Source organism: Thunnus thynnus, chromosome 2, assembly GCF_963924715.1.
Source record: "Thunnus thynnus chromosome 2, fThuThy2.1, whole genome shotgun sequence".
NCBI lineage: Eukaryota > Metazoa > Chordata > Actinopteri > Scombriformes > Scombridae > Thunnus > Thunnus thynnus.
In genome coordinates, this window is record NC_089518.1 from 6,967,399 (window position 1) to 6,986,778 (window position 19,380).

Below are 19,380 nucleotides of genomic sequence, written 5' to 3' on the forward strand. Positions count from 1 at the left end.
TATTGACTGACTGACTGAATGTGAAATCACGTTCAGCGGAACGTCTAGCTTGACCACCGTCTTTATTTTGATAGGAATAACAGGACGTGTAGGTTGTTTATACGGAATCAACTTTACACTCTTCCCGGCATGTGTACACAAATACTTGGACACACAATAAAGGTACGTGGGAAAAGTGTTTGGTCGGCTAAGCAGAAAGAATTGAACCAAAGGCTTATTTATTGGTTTGTATTTGTATTGGACTCTGTCAACAACACAAACTTTTCTCTTGCATTGTGTTGTGTGTTAACTTGTGTAGCGGATTGCAGAGGCGGTCAGTCTGTCAGAATTAGCTATAACAAAGTTGAAGTTTCTACATTTGACATTAAATTTGGACTCTCTGCGTACTTCTCAGGTGTCAGCTGATGGTAAATATTTCAATGTAGAAGTGTGAATTATTTTGCTTCATCTACAACTTACTAATGTTAAAGTTAGATTTAAATCGCGTCAACTAGTAATAGATATGTTACTCCATGTTTGGGGACCCGTCAGATTCTGTGACCTGCAGGGGAAGAAATATTCAGATCTTTTACTTAAGTATCAATACTACAATGTAAAAATACTCCATTACAAGTAAAAAAAACAATCTGCATTTAAAAAACTACTTAAAGTATTAAACTTTAACTAATTAAAAGTACACACACAGCCCGATGATTTCCTGCAAAATGAGTACTTTTACTTTAGTACTTATGTACTAAAAGTATGGTAATACCTCTATACTTTTACTTAAATAGATTTTAAATGTAGAGTAGTATTTTTACATTATAGTATTGATACTTTTACTTAAATACAGGACTTCTTCCACCACTGCAGGTCACAGAATCTGATGGGTCACCAAATACGCTGTAACACCCATCACGCGCCGTAAACTCCTTTAAAAATATCTTGCCAGTGATTCATTCTGACTGATTGATTTTCTCTTCAGCGAATTCGACGATCATTGCATACGATGTTTCTGAATGACTCAAATCCACTTTTGTATTCGGCATAAAACCTACTGAGCGCCAATAACAAACATCTTGAATGGTTGAATGGACTTTGGCACCAAAAGACAAAACAGATAACAAAATAGATAAGCGAGAGAAGTGACCCTCGTGGATATATATACGTAGTAAACAAACTAAACATGTTGGTCTAAATGTTTATCTGGAACAAGCTCTCTGCTGGTTTGGACTGGACTATCAGTGAGTGTGTGGCTGCATGCAGCTCATTGTATGGCAGTGTGACTGCAGCAGGGAGTGTCTGGTTACAAACACTGAGCTTGTGACCTCTTTTTTTCTTGGGCACAGTAGGTGATCTTTAACCCAGATTTCTGGAACCTTTTGCTGTCAGGCCCTGTGCTGGTTAAGGCTCTAATGTTGCATGTCCAGGGCTATTAATATATAATCACAAAAGCTTCATCAAAATACATTACCATGGTAGTCATATCCGGCATGAAATCTTTCTTAAAGGCACTCTTCATGGTTTCAATGTAATTTTCATTGCCTTTTTTTTAGCGTGTTATCTTGTGTATGAGGAATGGAGGACAATGATGAAGCAGACAGCTGCAGTATATACCCGGTATGTAATTACTAAAAACTGTTTGAAAATAAAGTTCAATGTTGTTGTCTTCAGCGTGGCGTTTAGATACAAGTTTATGACAGTGTAACAGCCATCACAACTCAGATGCAAACAAATGCATTCCAGATATTCTGCATTGTTGTTGATTAAGTTGTTATTCAGTCATATCTTCAATTGAATGATCCTCGTTCTGCTTTGATCTCCAACATATCCCATGATGTTGTTTCCGTTCTTTATGTTTCAGAGTCTGGTTCCCCTCGGCAGCGAGATAAAGGCCAGGATGCAGCAGTTCGTAGAGGAAAGAACAGAAGCCAATATGGTAAACACCAGCAGTCTTTGTATTATAGTGCACTGGAGTAGTGTTCTTTTTTTAGCCACTTAATTAACCAGAACAGTCAAAACTTTTCCTTCAAGTGTTGTTTAAGGTGCATAAGGGAACTAGTGGGTAGTATAGATGTGAAGAATGAGGTGAATACAGCTGATCATGATCCTGTGAATGTTTTGTCTGTTTTTCTTGCAGTGGACGGCGGTTCTGATCGGAGCTGTGACAGTCGTTTGTGTCCTCGGTGTTGTCGTGTTCCTTCTTTACAGAAGATACAAACTGTCAAGTCAGTGCCTGCACACTCTATTTAGTCTGCAGGGGGGGAGGGGGGGGGGGGGCAGCAGTGTTAGACTTTGATTGAAAAATGATTTCTAAAATAGTTGTAGATCAATTTACTGACAATGGCCTAATCAATTAATTGACACATAATTGCAGCTCTAGAGGATTCTTAATGATGATTGTTACACAACACTGAGTGTTTCAGTGTTTCACATATTTTATACAAGCATGTTTTCATGAGTTAAACCTGATAACAAACAACGCCAGTGCTAATCATTTAGTAGTTATAGTCCAGGTGGTTGATCATATTTTTTAATACTGTACAGAATGTAATTGTAGAAATGTGACCTTGTTAATACAAAAGGATAAGAAGTCAAGTAGTCCGTGCACACGTTTTGTTATTTTGAACAATTTAAAGTCCCTGAAAATGCAGCATCAGCCCCGTACATCAGAGCGATGCTAGTATGAGGAGCACTGATGCAGCTGTTTGCAGATGTTCTTACAGAAGATGTGTGATGTGTTTCAGAGGAGGAAGCCGGCATTCCTCACTATCGCTTCAGGAAGAGAGACAAGGTCATGTTCTACGGCCGAAAGATCATGAGAAAGGTCGGTCCCGCCCTTTTCTCTACACATATAACACACTGTGTGGAGCGGCGCCCTGCTGCTGCACACTGGATTTATTTTTACTAATCATTTATATAAAATATATAATATTAATGTATGACGTCAATCAAAATGTTTGATTTGAGTTTTATAATGAGTTGTATTGATATGTTAATAAATCATTATACTGGTAGCAGGACACACGTACCTTTAATACCTTCAGATGTCTGCTATAAGCATGATTAGTTTATTATTAATATTGTTCTGTAAAGTTTTTCCACTTTTCGGTGTTGCAGGTGCAGACGTTGTCCTCCACCTCTGCCTCTAATTCAAACCCAGCTTCCCGGCAGAGGATGAGGAAGAGGACCAAAGTCCTGTCTATAGCTCGCAAGTGAGTCCTTTCTTCAAGTATCTGGTTCATTCTTCCACTTAGACAAAATAATCTTCACTCATGGTCCACTTCCAGTACTTGGACCTTGAAGATAAGATGCTACGTTAAGGTGTCCTGTATGAGGTGACATTATCAGAATATGTTGGATCTACTGTATATGATTGATTTTAAGAACAGCTTCAGCTTGGAGTGATTCTGAGCTGAACTTTTTCAATCAAGCACACATTTCAAAAATAATTTACAAAAAAGGAGCATTTCTGATATAAATACTACAGAAAAAATGGCAGGCATATGTTTTCATGATATGAAGTAACCTACATTAACCTACATATTAATGTGTGTGTGTGTGTTAGGATCTTGCGTATCCGGAGGGAGCCCCCCACCCTGCAGCCCAAAGAGCCTCCTCCCAGTCTGCTGGAGGCCGACTTGACTGAGTTTGATGTGCAGAACTCCCATCTGCCCTCCGAAGTGTTGTACATGCTGAAAAATGTCAGGTAAGTCAATTAACAGGAAGACAGTTTCCACACAGTGACGTACAGTACAGACCTGGTCAATAGTCGCTGTATTAGAATAATTGTTTCATCAACTGAAAATACAATAATAGCCAACTTTTTTGATTATCAACGAATCTTTGAAGTTATTTGGAAGCAAAACTGACAAAAAATCTTTGGTTCTGTCTTTCTCCAATAAGAGGATTTGCTGCTTCTTTGTTTTATACATTATAGTTGAGTTTTGCAATTTGAAGACATCACCTCTGGATTTAGGAAATTGTGATGAACAATTACAATGTTATACACCAAATGGGTGCTTAAATCATCCTCACAGTTACTATTAAAAGGACAGAAGTTAAGATATTTTAATCATATCAAACTCATTTTTGGTAGTATTTATGGTTCAGTCATTGAATGCATTTGTATTGTGTAATCGCCTCTCTGGTTTTCATTGTAGGCTGCAAATAACAGTTATTTTCATTATTGATTAATCTGTCAATTATTTTTTTGACTAATCAATTTAAACACACTGCACACTGAAAAACTCACTTCAAAATGACAGAAAATAGTGAAAAATCCCCATCACAGTTTCACAGTTTCTGAAATCCCCAGTTGACGTATTGAAACAGCAACAGAACCAAAACCAAAGAGAAGATTTTACTCCCCTAAAGGTCCAAGAAAACAATAATTATTCACACAAGCTGGATATATATGGTTATAGTTTGGATTCATTTTCTGTTGATCGATTAATTAGAAAAAAATTGACCCATGCACATATTTCACATGATGCGAAATTAATGACAAAATGGTCACATTGTTTGGTTTTCCTTTGTTTTTGCTCGTCTTTATGAAAACAAGGTGACAGAATGAATCCTCTTGGATGCACTGTGAACAGATACAGGAGTTGCTCTTCTTCTTCTTCTTCTGTTGTATTTCTGACAGAGCAGAGCATCTTTGGTGTCAGAAGTTAGATTTGTTATATATTGGATGTGATGCAGTTTATCCAATTACATGTTATTGTTAAAATACCTTCACTTGAATTGTTAATAGTGGAAACATGGTTATCATCGTTAGTAGTAAAATAATGACACCATATGTACACGTGTGTTGTGACCAGGGTGCTCGGACACTTCGAGAAGCCTCTCTTCCTGGAGCTCTGTCGTCACATGGTGCTGATCCAGCTGCACCAGGGAGAGGCGCTCTTCCGACCGGGTGACACCGATGACAGTATTTACGTGGTTCAAGATGGCCGCCTGGAGCTGTGCATCCATGAGAGCGTAAGACCGGAAACACCCACAGCGTCTCAGAAATCAGAAGCATGTTGTGTTTAGTAGTCACATTCTGTTTTTCTGCATATCGGTGATCAATATGGAAAAAAAGTCAAACCTGTAGGAAATCTTGACTGTTTTCTTGCTGCAGGATGGTACGGACGCTGTGGTGAAGGAGGTTTTAACAGGAGACAGTGTCCACAGTTTGCTCAGCATCCTGGATATCATCACTGTACGTCTGCCATCCATCTGTAGCTGCTTACTTTTTCATGCTTTTGTTTTTTAATCTCTGCTTTAGGATTTATCAATAAAATCTTTCTCCACAAACTGTATTTGATGTATTTCAGGGCTATCCAGCTCCTTACAAGACTGTGTCTGCGAGGGCTGCAGTTCCCTCCACTGTCCTGCGTCTACCAGCTGCAGCCTTTCAGTCAGTGTTTGAGAAATATCCTGAAACTCTGGTCCGTGTCATCCAGGTAAAGTGACAAGTAACAAAGAGAAGTATGTAAATTATGAAGTGAGCTACAGGCATCGCATGTAACATCTTAGCAAGTGCAACAAAAGCACAGACAACCTCCAAATATGTCCTGTTTTAATGCAGTCTGTGTTCTCCTGCTGCTCTCCTGTCCTCTGTAGATCATCATGGTGCGTCTCCAGAGAGTCACTTTCCTCGCCTTACACAACTACCTCGGCCTGACCACTGAGCTCTTCAACCCGGTACTGTTCTTTTTTTGCCAAACTGCACTCCAGACTTTCTGACGTTCTGTAAAAATGTTTCACTTCTGTATTACTGGAATTTTTGACCTTGCACATGTTTTTTCTCTTTTTGTTTTATTTTTCTGCGTCGTTCTCTCTCAGAGCAGAGAAAGGTAGCGTCAAAGCAGTGAGTTCAACTTTACGGTTTATTGAAATTTCCTTGCAGAGCCGTTTTGGCCAGAGGCCTTCCTCAGAGCAGGAGTAGCATGTTTGTCAATTGGTCAAGTTCTGTATATACAAGACAGAGCTATTACCACCCCAGGTGTACAACGAACCGCACACACATAGAGGTTAAAGGTCTCAGGCTGCAACAAGGTGCAAGTAAAGAGACATTATAACAATGCACAATGTCATTTTGTTGAAGGCTCAGTCAAAATGATAACAAAATGAAAATTATGTTGTCTGTTAATAAAAAAAATCATTCCCATCAGTCTTTGGGAGATACGCTTTAGGATATCAAGGCAAATAAAACAAAAAGGCTTCTCTGAGTTCAGATTTCCTGTTCAAATGTCTGTTTTATGTTCTGAGACTGTGTTCTGTAGGACTTTCTTCAAGGGCATTTGTAGAGTTACAGTTAGTGAATTGTCCCCAGTCACTGGGTTCTTTAAAGCTTTTGAAAGGTGTGGTATAGTTGCTGTTGTATGTTGACACTGCTCACAGTGTCACCACTCATTGAAATAAGCCAGTTCTGTTCAGATTCATTTAGTACACTACACTGCTGTCAGTCAGTGTCATTAAAACTGTAGAAATAAACTTTATTTCTTTATTTCTTGGCGGCTCGAGCCAATCGAGCCAGTGTTTGTTGCAAAGACTCAAAATCTTGACTTCAGCTCCTCTCCACAGAAGTATTTATGCATAAATATGTGAAATTAACCTTATTACGTTAGAGAAGGTTTACGAGTAAAGAAATGTTTGTGTGTGTTACAGGAAAGTCAAGCCATCTCCTTGGTGTCGGTGGCTCATGTTCTGGGTGAGGCTCATCCACACCGAGGCCTCCGCAGGCATCCGTCCCACTCTGATGAGCCGGGCTCTGAAAAAGCCGACACAGGTCAGAAACAACAGCGTCCGTTTCCTCTGTCAGGTTGCATTAATGCGTGTCGTCATTTTCTTTTCAAGCATTCTGTTTCTCTCTGTACGCTATAACAGAAAAACCCAGCCTCTCTGAAACGTTGAAATACAAGAAACCTCGTTCTCTCTCCAACCCGATGGCTGTTACAGGTATACACACACACGCAGCATCATTTTTTAAAATACTTTTTCAGTACCTTTCTTGCACAAATTACGGAAACAAAATATTTTTTCACTCTCCTGTCGCAGTATCTCGACATGCAGAGGGTTTGATTTATTTTAAGATATTTTAAGATGCATTGGCAACCTCTCTAGAAACAGTATTCCTGTTTAAGGACCAGTGTGTAAGATTTAGAGTATCTATTGACAGAAATGGAATATAATATTCATAAGTATAAACAAACTTGAAAAATCAGCTTTCAAATGCTGCTGCCGTGACAACCAGCAGGTCTATATAATCTAATAACTACTGCAGCCTCTGAGACACATCAGCACAGGGAGCAAACCTAACGATCACCATGGTAACTGTTACCTCTTTGTGTCATGCAGGTGAAATGTCAGTCGACCTCAACAAAGTTTATGAACGGGAGAAAGTTGCCAAAGAGGAGATGGTGCCTCCAAGTCCTGTGAAGGTCTCTCGCTCTGTCTCTTTACCTTTTGGGAGTTGTTAGAACTGTTGTCTGTTGTCTTTATCCAATCAGCAGCAGTTGAATTCTTTGCTGAAGAGAAATAAAGTAATATCTACTGTATGATTGGAGGAAAGAATTCCTCTCTGTCTCTTTTCCTGCCACCAAGTGGTGTAAGGATTTCAACTGGCAAGTTCTTGATGTATTTATATGCAATCTTGCATAGAAAAATGTACAGACTGATCAGATAACACACAGAATGATGTCACACAGTAGGTTTAGTGGATCATTTACCACACTGCGTGCATAGACAGGGTTGGATTACTTAGATTGAGTGTTCAGTATCTTTCTCAAAGACATGAAGTCTCCATTATTCTATCTCTCTCTCTCTCTGTCTCTTCAGTCTATTCTAAAGAAGAGTGTGACGATGCTGCACACTCCATCTGCTGTTTACCACTACAGTGATACAGGGGGAGGGGGGAATGTCCACCATAATAAGGTCAACGCCATTTTTCAAGCTGCCAAAAAGGATCTGCTGCAGGTCATCCAGATACAGGTAACATACAAACTACATCTACTGTCTGTAACATGTATTTTATTTGCCTGTAAAATTGCTTTAGCACCAAAAACTAAAATGCAGTATTTGATCAAGACACTTTATTGATCCCACAAAGGTAAATTTAAGTGGCACAGCAACCGGGAAGTACAGTAACAATCTGTGAAATATTATATGTTATACAAATTATATGTTCAATTACAATTTTCATGTCATCAGGACCCCAGTCTGCTGGAGGGGAGAGTGAATCTTCGGCAGGTCAAAGCCGGCTGTGTTGTGGCCCACCAGGGAGACCAGGTCGGTCTGTAGGAACGCACTGATGCAGCTCAGAGTGGCCCAGTTACTGTTAAACTATAATGTTAGATTACATGTATTTCATTTTTACTGCTAAATTACATTATTTATTCTTATAAAATCTAAACGGTTTGAAGCTACATGCAGATCTGCACTGCCTCCACTTTGATAGATTTTCTGATGTGGCCCCCAAATACCACACTGGTCTAATTGTAATTAAGACCACCCTTTTGTGATGTGTTATGTTCATCCAGACCATCTTTTCACAGGAACGGGAATCAGCCCTAATACACACCTGTTGTTTTTCTTCTCCTCCGCATCACTTACAGGATGTGAGCGTGGCGTTCATCATCTCGGGGACGCTCCACGTTTACCAGCGGATGATTGACCGCGAGGAGGAGACCCTGTTGTTCGTCACCCACCCGGGGGAAATGGTGGGTCACCTGGCCGTTCTCACGGGGGAGCCTCTTATCTTCACTGTCCGAGCTCACCGAGACTGCACCTTCCTCTCCATATCGAAGGCTCACTTCTACGAGTAGGAACAAACACACAAACACACAAAACACGATCGATTTTTCCTCAACATAGTTTTAGGTTGCAAACAAATCTGTTTTCAACTTTGCAGGATGATGCGAGAGGAGCCCAGGGTGGTGTTGAACGTAGCTCACACTGTGGTGAAGAGGGTGTCACCGTTCGTCAGACAGATCGACTTCGCTCTTGACTGGATGGCTGTGGAGGCTGGCCGCGCTGTCTACAGGTATCTACTCTATGGAGCCACTGCAGGACTTCTAAAAGAACAACTAGTACAATGACATCACAAAGAAAACAGCATATAAAGGCGTAGTCTATCATCTAGGGACGATGACAGCAACGATTCTACAAATTATAAACATAAATCCATATTAAAAAGGATAGATAATAGAGATTGTCAATAAAATAAATAAAATCATACTGGTGTGATTGGGATAATACTGGATTTTTCCATTTTCTCATTGTTTTTAGACAGGGAGACAAGTCAGATAGCACCTTCATCGTCCTCAGTGGCCGACTGCGCTCTGTCATCGCAAAGGATGATGGGAAGAAGGAGCTAGCTGGAGAGTACGGTCGCGGCGATCTGATTGGTGTGGTGAGTTGTCAGAAATGTCGTATCCGGTCATTTTAAATCAAGTTTGAGACATTATGCTAGTGGAAGCATTTGAATGCAGCATAAAAACCTGTTTTGTGGATCATCCAGGTTGAGGCCCTGACCCACATGAACCGTGCTACCACAGTCCACGCCGTCAGGGACTCTGAGCTGGCCAAGCTGCCTGAAGGAGCTCTGAACTCCATCAAGAGGAGGTATCCTCAGGTTGTCACCAGACTGATTCATCTGCTGGGACAGAAGATCCTGGGCAACATGCAGCAGGTCAACGGGCCTCTGGCTGGTAATCATATCCCCATTTATAAGTGTGTATAAGTGTGTGTCAGGATGGGACTGAATTTGTACTATGTACTATACCAGCAGGTGGAACACAAGAAGTCATCTAGTTGGCTTTCTGAAATATTAACTGGCTTTAGTAATGAGATGTAAAATCCACTGTGGCTGTAAAACAATACTTAAATGGATTGTATTGCAGTTTAGAAAGATATGAGATAAAAATGTTCTTTTCTGTTTGAAATATCCAATAAGTGAAACGCTCCTCTGCCCTGCAGCACGTAGTCTGGCTCTCCACACCCCCACCAGTAAGTGGGATGCAGGAAACCCAGTGTCCAACCTGTCCACTGTGACCATCCTGCCTGTGTCTGAGGAGGTTCCTCTCACTGCCTTCACTCTGGAGCTGCAGCATGCACTCAACGGCATCGGTACTCACACACACACACACACACACACCAAACCACTCAGTCCTTCATAGTAGGCATCATTAACTTGCATACTCATTTTTAAGTCAATGTGTCAAACTTGATAGCAAACAGTTGCCTATTGAGACATAATATCACAATAAAAAAAAGTGCTCAGAAGTTCTGTATTTAAATTTAAACCCAAGTGTAGAAGTATGTAAAAATCTAGTAGAAGAAAACACTATCATATACGCAAAACTACTTTTTTATTATTTGATGGTGGTGCACCTAATGATTGTTTTCATTAATGATCAATCTGTTGATTATTTTCTCAATAATCAATTCATTGTTTGGTCTATAAAATGTCGATCAGTGTTCTCAAATGTCTTTATTTGAAAGAAACCAGAAAATATTCACATTTGAGAAGCTGAAACCAGAGAATTTGGAAATTTTCCTCTTAAAAAGTGACCAAACAATTAATCGACGGTAATTAATTGAATAGTTGATTAATAAACTAATTGTTGCAGCACTAGTGTACACACACACTTACTCTGACTAAATAAAATAAAATAAAAAAAACATGTGAGTGTGGATGGACCATGTGTAAAACTAACCTGAACTTATTAGCTAATTAGCACAGCTGATGCTAATTAGAGCTAATTAGTGCACCTGAATCAGATGAACTAATCACTGATGGATAGAAAATGGATGTTTGTTTTGTTTGTTTCATCTTTGGTCAGAAACATCGAGTTGAAACACATTCAGCGTGGTTTTACATGTCAGTAGTTCTTTCTAGATTTTCTACATCTACATATATAGATTTTCCTCTTTGATATACCATGAGGTGATAAATACCTTCCTGATAAAGGCATGATAGCTGGAAATGTTTGGGGAATAATGTATGGTGTGTTGGAGTTTAATTTTGGTGGACTTTTTGTGAAGCTCGCTGGTCTGTACATCACAGTGCCTCCTCTTTTCTGCTTAATGCTTGTCTTCACAATGTTCACACTGATAAAAGTACACTCCAAAAGTAAAGACCTGCATTACTAACTGCACATCAAAAGGAAAATTTCCTTTGCAGATTCGTTCATGTCTGCTTTTACACACTTGTGATGATTGTACAACTGTAATTCACAGCAGTTTCACAGGGGATTGATTGATTTGTCCATGTTTCCTGCAGGCCCCACTCTACTGCTGACCAGTGACATCATCAAACAGCGACTGGGCTCTGCTGCTCTGGACAAGTAAATAATTGATTGAATGATTGAAACGTGTGAATAGAGAAGTGATGGGAAATTAGTTCAGATTCCCAATGAGGCATTGCTGGTGATAACATTTCAACAAGACGTTAACTGGGGAAGATGTCAGTACTTAATTTTATCAGTTACGACAGTACAGAAACAGAAATGTTATGTTTCAAATGAGTTTCATAGATGTGAACAAGTATGGAAGAGTGAATGGACATAGAATCCTCGACTCTGTAAGATTTACATTTGACACTGATGCAACATTTGTTAGTGAAATTGATTAAACACCTGTTTTGGTGTTTGATTAAGGTGCACATTGTTAATTGCAAGATGCCACCAGGTAGCACTAGATTTGTGCAAACAGGGCTGTAGTCATGTTTTTAGGTTGAACTGGCTAGGATTCAGTGACATGTTTGTGCCTCTCCTCCTCTAAAGTATCCATGAGTACCGTCTGTCCAGTTGGCTGGGCCAGCAGGAAGACATCCACCGCATCGTCCTCTACCAGTCTGACTCTGGCCTCACGCCTTGGACGCAGCGCTGCATCCGCCAGGCTGACTGCATCATCATTGTGGGACTTGGTGAGCAGGAACCCAATGTGGGCGAGGTCAGTGTTAACACATTACAGCTGCTGTTGTGTTTTTTAGCTGTAAGCACACAGGATGTCCTGTTCTAGAAAAACATGACACAAGAGTTACATAATCCCAACTCTTATTTCTTTGAAATTTAACCACTTCAATTAAACCGATGGATGTGACTCAAAGCTGCTTTTATGTAAAAAAGAATATTATTGTTATCAGCTAAACCATCACAGTATTGTGATGCTATTCTGTAATTTATCTCTGTGATGAGCTGAGAAGAGGCTCTTTACAGTACTGTTCTATCTGTAGTTGGAGCGGATGTTGGAGAGCAGTGCCGTTCGGGCTCAGAAGCAGCTGGTGTTGCTGCACCGGGAGGACGGTCCGCCACCCAGAGGGACAGCAGAATGGCTGAACATGCGGAGCTGGATCTCCAGACACCATCACCTGTCCTGCCCCCGCAGGGTGTTCTCCAGGAGGAGTTTACCTAAACTGGTACTACAAGCATGCACATACACACACGATAACACACCTGCACATTCAAAACTATTAGCTTATGTAGGATCTAAATGCACTGGTCATTTCCACTGATGAGAAGAATACATGTACATCTATAAGAATGTCATATTGAAGCATGGTAATGTCAGTTCGTTTGTGCATGTGTGTTTTTCAGAGAGAGTTGTACCAGCGGGTGTTTGAAAAGTGCCCAGATCGTCATTCTGACTTCTCTCGCCTGGCCAGGATCCTAACAGGAAACAGCATCGCCCTCGTGCTGGGTGGAGGGGGCGCCAGGTACTGTACTGATCCAGAGGAACAGCATAGTAGGACTGAACGTTATTATATACCCAGCAGTAACCATCTGAATACTCATAAAGAGTAAAATGGGAGTTAGACATCTGCATCTATTGGATTGAAGCAAATAACTACACACCCACCTGTAAAACGAAGAGATCTTTTCATAAATTGATAACAGCCATGTTTTTAAAGTTGCACTCGGTCATTTCAGGAGTCGACAGTAGTGAGATGTAATGTGATATCAGTAAACTGCACAAAGAAAGCAACCATAAGCAGGTCTGTTCTGACTGACGTGTCTCTCTCTCTCTTACTGCTCTGTCTTGTCGTGGAGCTCTGGTGAGGTATGGACTATATTCACTCGGATCTGACTCGAGACTCCTGGTAGACACATGACTGCCGCAGTCAAAACGTGGTTTCAGAAACTGCTTGTGATGTTATTTGATGGAAGACTGTCTCTGTTCAGGGGTTGCTCCCAGGTCGGCATCCTGCGGGCGCTGAAGGAGGCGGGGATCCCTATCGACCTGGTGGGCGGAACCTCCATCGGTTCCTTCATGGGAGCACTGTACGCCGAGGAGAAGAGCAACAGTCGAATGAGGGTTCGGGCTCGTGAGTGGGCCATGGTGTGTTGACAGTATACTGAAGATAGTCTAACAAATACTTTTTAAAAAATTCTTTTGTGTCTACTAGTAGTACTACATAGGTAGGATTGTTGGTGAAAGTTTGTTCCTGACATATCAATACACACTTTTGACCTCTGCTATAATTCTTACTCCTTTCCCAGGATATGACGTCTCTCTTTAAGAAGATCGTGGATCTGACCTACCCCGTCACCTCCATGTTTTCTGGAGCTTCCTTTAACTCCAGCATCAGCTCCGTCTTCAAGGGCAAACAGATAGAGGTAAACTTTAAAACTAAATGTTTTTACAGACTCCTCCAACTGCCAATAATAGGAAGCTATTGAGTTTGATTTTGGGATTATACAGTGTCTAACTGGAACTCATAAGGTCAATGATCTTGCCTTAGTGCTGCTACAGCTTTGTGCTCATCAAGCGTTGTAGCATATTTCCATGTGTTACTACTATATCTCATCAAATGCAATTTTACACAAACTGAAATCTTGCTTTCTCTGCTTTTATCACCTCTCCTCTGCTAGGACCTGTGGCTGCCGTACTTCAACATTACAACAGATATCACAGCTTCCACCATGAGAGTTCACACCTACGGTCTGTTTAACTGTGATGTTTTTTTCTGGCCTAAAACAAAAGAACAAGTCTCACTAAGAGCTAAAGATTACAAATTATCAATAAATTGACAAACTCATCATTTGTCAGCCTGTTAATCCCACACTTCTCTCCTCTTCAGGGTCATTGTGGCGGTATGTCCGGGCCAGTATGTCACTGTCTGGTTACCTGCCGCCTCTCTGTGATCCCAAAGATGGACACTTACTCATGGACGGAGGTTACATCAACAACCTGCCCGGTGAGGAACTGCTCCTGTTTCATATGAGCAGTGATGTGTTCTCGAACCCTTGAAATAACACCTAAGACCCCATCACCCCCACCCCCACCCTCCACACACACACACACACACACACACACCATTTAAGAATGGTGATGTTGATGGTCTGCACAGAAAATGCAGAGAACTTAAAGCAGTTAATGTAAATCTTGCTGGTGCTGCAGCTGCCTTTACAAATTTGTGCAAAATATCAGTATAGACAGATAACTCCAATTTTATGCTCCCTCCATATTTGAAAAGCCTCATTTATATCTTTTAAGACCAATAAATGTAATTATCCATAAGATAACTAAGGACTGATGATGTAAACAAACAAACAACATGACTCAACAGGACAAAGGTCAGTGCTGAAGCTCTGTAATTTATCCCAGTGGGTGAAACGAATCACTGACCTGCTGTGTGCCGAAAACAGGATTAGCAACATGTTGTATTTAGACAGAGTGATCACAGTCCATACAGATTGTAAAGATGTTTGTCTTTGTCAGAACTTTTTTTAAATGTCTTTTTCTCCTCTCTTGGTATCTAGCTGACGTGGCTCGCTCCATGGGAGCCAAGGTTGTGATCGCAATTGATGTTGGAAGCCAGGATGAAACCAACCTGACCAACTATGGCGACTCTCTGAACGGCTGGTGGCTGCTGTGGAAACGATTCAACCCACTGGCTGAGAAAGTCAAGGTACACTAACCTTTAACATAAATGTCCTGTGTAGTCCTATTCTAGTTTTGTGGCTTTTTTTTCAAAGTGGGAAAATGTCCAAGTCTTTGGATACTGAATATCAGTAATCTAACTCATTTAATTGTTCCTTCCAGGTCTTGAACATGGCAGAGATCCAAACCCGGCTGGCTTACGTCTGCTGTGTCCGGCAGCTGGAACTGGTCAAAGACAGTGAATACTGCGAGTACATCCGGCCGCCCATCGACCGCTACGGCACGCTGGAGTTTGGCAAGTTTGACGAGATTGCTGTGAGTTGCACCTCTGTCCCTTGATTCACACGACTCTTCTATCCACTAGCTTTGAGTCTCACACTAATCCTCCCTCACTGCGGCTACAGGAGGTGGGATACCACCATGGGAAGACGTTGTTCGATGTGTGGCAGCGCAGCGGGGTGGTGGACAGCATGCTGAAGGACAGAGAGGAGGAGTTACACAAGACCAAATCTGCCCATGTGAGTGCAATCTTCAGACACTATAGACCTGGCAGTACTACAGATTTAAGAGCCGTGATCATGTTGTTTTGTTTTATTTTGCAATTTCAGCAATGTTCTTCAAACGTCAGACCAGAATGTGTGGAAATGTCGGAATTATGATACTTGGACTTGCTTAAATATGTCAGGATTTGTGCATGTGTGAAGTCAAACACACCTTGTTTCAGGTTTGACGTATCTGAAGTCTTCATTGGACTGATGCAGTTTGTATCTTTCAGGTGGTCACATGTCCAAACGCTTCCTTCACTGACCTGGCGGAGATTGTGTCAAGAATTGAACCTGTCAAGACCGCCCTGATTGAAGGTTGGTGATCAGTAAAATATTGAACGCACAAGCTGAAGAAGTACCATAAACATCTGTGGACACACACAACAAATGACCTCATGTTCATGCTGAAGAGCTATGAGAAGCCTGAGGATAAAATTATCGAATATCCTTGTGAAAAACTACATAATGAATACAGTTGTATGATTTCAAATGGGACGATGTTTTTCAGGTAGTAACAATGAGTGTGCATGTTGTCTGTTCTTTGGTCTGCCTCCAGAGGAACTATCTGATGAATACCAGACAGACTATGACGAGGATGCGGTGGAAAGCGCCCTGTCCGACTTTGAGGCGTTCACCGCCGGCAGTGAACACACAGAGGGAGAGGAGACGGCAGACACTGCTGAAACAGTATGTACAAAACCAATCATAGTCCCTCACCTGTTTACAATTAAGATAAACAAATCCAGAGTATGTAAAGGTTCATCAACACTTACCTTATTCTTATTGCCACAGACATAGACAGTGATAATCTAACTTGTAACTTTTGGTCTTTTTCACAGGATGAGGAAATTCAAATCAGAGTTCGACACCGACTGAAGAACGCCACAGAAAGTGCTTGACCGTGACATCCATCAAAGCCACAACCGGTCCAAAACACACACTGTTAAATGCAGTATTTCTGCTAACGTTTGAGAAATGCAGCATCACACTGACTCCAAGCCACAAAATGTATTCAAACAGACAAAGTTTCAATCCAGTTTTGTTGCTTGGAGTCAGTGTGCAGAAGCTACTTTTTCATTTACCTCTTCAACATATGAGAAATGCACTGAGTTTGCATTACAGACATGTAGCTGATACTCAGCCAGGTAGCGTGCTCAGTGTCCTGCTCCAGGACAGATTACAGACAGTCAAACCTCCAGCGACGCATAGTTTTAACGGGGTAGAGATCAGTGTGGCTTATTGTTTCCTGCACTTGGGTCATTTCAGTGGTTTGACAGGATTCCCACTGGTTCATGCAATTCCTAAAATATCATTCATCTGGGAGATGTGTGTTCCAAACAGGGAAAATCAAGGAATTCTGTCAGTTCTCTGGGGAAATAGCAGGGAATTTTTATAAATAGGCTAATTTATGGGAATACAGCAGAGATTCATTCTTTTAGCTTGTTTCACACATTCACTGCATTGTTATATATGTTAGTCACTCAGAGTCTGACTATCTGTCACAGTCATATGGAAAACAGACAGACTGGTATCTGCACACAAGCACATCGCACACAGTCTGTCAACATTTCATAATATACAGTGCCACTTTTTGGGACAGTTCAATGCATAACTCGTCCATACCATAATAAGCTCAGATACATAAAGTGTGTTTCATAATGTTTACATGCAGGTCAAAGCAGTAAATATACATTTTATGTAGCTACATACAGTGTTACCCTCCTTTCTATGTGATGATGAAGGGATATCTACACATAGGTGTGACAAGTGTAATATGAACACTAACTATAATAAGCTATACTATACTAATGTATCATGAATGTATTTCTAACATGCCTGACTATTTACAGAACATGATTTTCATGGCAGTGTGAGGAGCCTAAATGCTCAACAGTCCGTCCGTTTGGTGTTTTTGTGCCGAGCACAGCACTCGTGTGTCTGGTGAGAGGAGAGGCGTCATGTAGGCAGCACAAGGCGAGCTGTATCAAAAATCACTTCCTATTTACTATAGTGCACTGTCCCCGTTTTATTAGAATCTGAAGTGTGATATTTATGCACTAATGGCCTGCTGCTCATCTTAGATTCAACTGTTAAGTGTCTCTTATAAAGGAAATATAATGAGAGACTGATTAGGGCTACAACTAATGAGTATTAATCTGTTGATTATTTCCGGATTAATCAATTAGTTGTTTGGTCTATAATGTCTTGTTGTGTCCCAACCAACAGTGCACAACCCAAAGATATAAATAAATCAGAAAACACTCACATTTGAGAAGCTGGAATCAGAGAATTTATTAATTTTTCTTCTTAAAGAAAATGACTCAAAACGATTAATCGATTATCAAAATAGTTGGCGATTAATTGAGTAGTTGGCAACTGATTGCTCAGTTTGATTGTTCTGGGAAGCCTTACCATCATGCACCTTAGATCTTCAGAACTAATTGCAGATATTGTTGATTACACCTGTGTTTTTCCTATAATGACATGTCAAACGTACGTCATGACAGACGTCTATCAGTAAGAACAGAACCATCACCTGACCGAGCTAAAGCAATATGTGACCCTTTGTTTTTTTTGTTGTTGTTGTTGTTGTTTTTTTTACATTTTTGCATGGTAATTGTATTGTGGCTTTCATGAGAATTATAAACTGCATACAGCAGTTATTATGCCTTATCAGCGTATTTCTAGAGCAGTGAACTGTATGTTCTCGTTGCCGCTCTGAACCTCTCAGATAAAAATATCATGGGTGAGTCGTTCTCTGGGCCGCTGTGGTTGGAGCAGCTGTTTAAAATGTATAGAGAGAACATCACCACACCCACCAGTTTGTATCCTACTTCACGCAACCTTTTTACACATACAGCAGCACTCTGCGCCTAGAAGAACTGACATAGCATGTTTGCTTGGATACACCCTCACTGACCTCGCACATGTGCTGGTCTTTGCAACATCACCAGTTAAATACCTATTTTAATATCAGGTATGGTTATTGAACTTTGATAAACATCAAAGTTGCTTGTTTTGATCACCTGGGGACAGAATACGGGACCCACTGATATTATTACCTGTGATTCTTGTGCCTTGACATTTTTTTGTCTAACTTTATGATAGAATGAGATTCATAGAACATGATCACTATTATAAGTGTGATCACAATTTAGACTCAGAACTACCTAACACTGGTACTGTTCTAAAACTAGTACCTGCCAATTAATGCGAGGTTATATGTTTTAATCACTGTGGTTAAAGAGCTCCTGTGGTATTGACTCAGAGAGAAAGTTTTTATTACGGTGGCCCTGACGTGCAAAACACAACATTTCACACAAAAAAACACAAACATTCTACAAAACACAACGACAAATGTGTTTTCTGAAATGTGTTTTGCACCTCAGGGACACCGTATCTTATGACTGAAGGGTTAAATGGTAATATGTGTTATCAATGTAGTGCCTTTAATACTGATGCTGATGTTAATGCGTCTGTGTTAATGAGTAGGTACCACTATACTGTAGATGTACTGTATACTTCCTGTAGATGTTGCCTTTGAAAACAGAACTGAATTCCTGATGTTCAGTTTTGTTGAATAGTTAAGTAGAATAATGTAGAATGATTTAGAATATTTCATGACAAATATTTGGGTAATGAATAACATATGCACTACTTGATAGAAATGTACTTTTTTTCTTTAACCTGTGGAGTTGTGAAAAGCCAAAACAATGGATAACTGGATAGAAAAAGCCAGAAGATTCATTATTCTGTGGAATATGACATTGATATCATATTGTTTGATGCCATGTTAAAATAAAACTGTTTCTGACTACTTTCCGTTCACTTTAACAGATGCATAATAATTGTGCCAATTTTGTATATAATAGCATATAGTATGTATTACACAGTACATGTTCCCAGCGCCTTAAATGGAGATTGGATTTGAAGTCTTGTTGTCCTAAATAACCAAACATGTGCACAACACACACTTCAGTGG

At 40.5% G+C, this 19,380-nt stretch overlaps 1 protein-coding gene across 5 annotated transcripts; it reads left to right on the top strand.

Annotated features, from left to right (window-relative positions):
• The first annotated feature begins 40 nt into the window (after nucleotides 1-40).
• Nucleotides 41-19,232, top strand: pnpla7b (patatin-like phospholipase domain containing 7b). 5 transcript variants are annotated; one of them, XR_010930373.1, is made up of 36 exons: nucleotides 41-162; nucleotides 1,536-1,599; nucleotides 1,844-1,918; nucleotides 2,120-2,207; nucleotides 2,727-2,806; nucleotides 3,100-3,194; nucleotides 3,548-3,688; nucleotides 4,803-4,962; nucleotides 5,105-5,185; nucleotides 5,301-5,429; nucleotides 5,590-5,670; nucleotides 6,637-6,757; nucleotides 6,856-6,927; nucleotides 7,327-7,409; nucleotides 7,807-7,959; nucleotides 8,179-8,256; nucleotides 8,583-8,788; nucleotides 8,879-9,010; nucleotides 9,256-9,379; nucleotides 9,488-9,677; nucleotides 9,946-10,095; nucleotides 11,252-11,315; nucleotides 11,754-11,922; nucleotides 12,206-12,388; nucleotides 12,567-12,685; nucleotides 13,152-13,308; nucleotides 13,470-13,586; nucleotides 13,842-13,911; nucleotides 14,051-14,167; nucleotides 14,733-14,881; nucleotides 15,016-15,168; nucleotides 15,258-15,371; nucleotides 15,629-15,713; nucleotides 15,955-16,085; nucleotides 16,238-18,327; nucleotides 18,408-19,232. XR_010930373.1 is itself a non-coding variant. In XM_067601223.1 (35 exons), the coding sequence occupies exons 2-35, from the start codon at nucleotides 1,558-1,560 to the stop codon at nucleotides 16,295-16,297; spliced, it is 3,969 nt and encodes a 1,322-aa protein (XP_067457324.1). In that variant the 5' UTR covers nucleotides 41-162; nucleotides 1,536-1,557; the 3' UTR covers nucleotides 16,298-19,232. The 5 variants fall into 5 exon arrangements, 1 of the variants encoding a protein (XP_067457324.1); XR_010930376.1 differs by lacking the exon at nucleotides 41-162 and adding an exon at nucleotides 179-224; XR_010930379.1 differs by lacking the exon at nucleotides 41-162 and adding an exon at nucleotides 287-407.
• The last annotated feature ends 148 nt before the right edge of the window (nucleotides 19,233-19,380 follow it).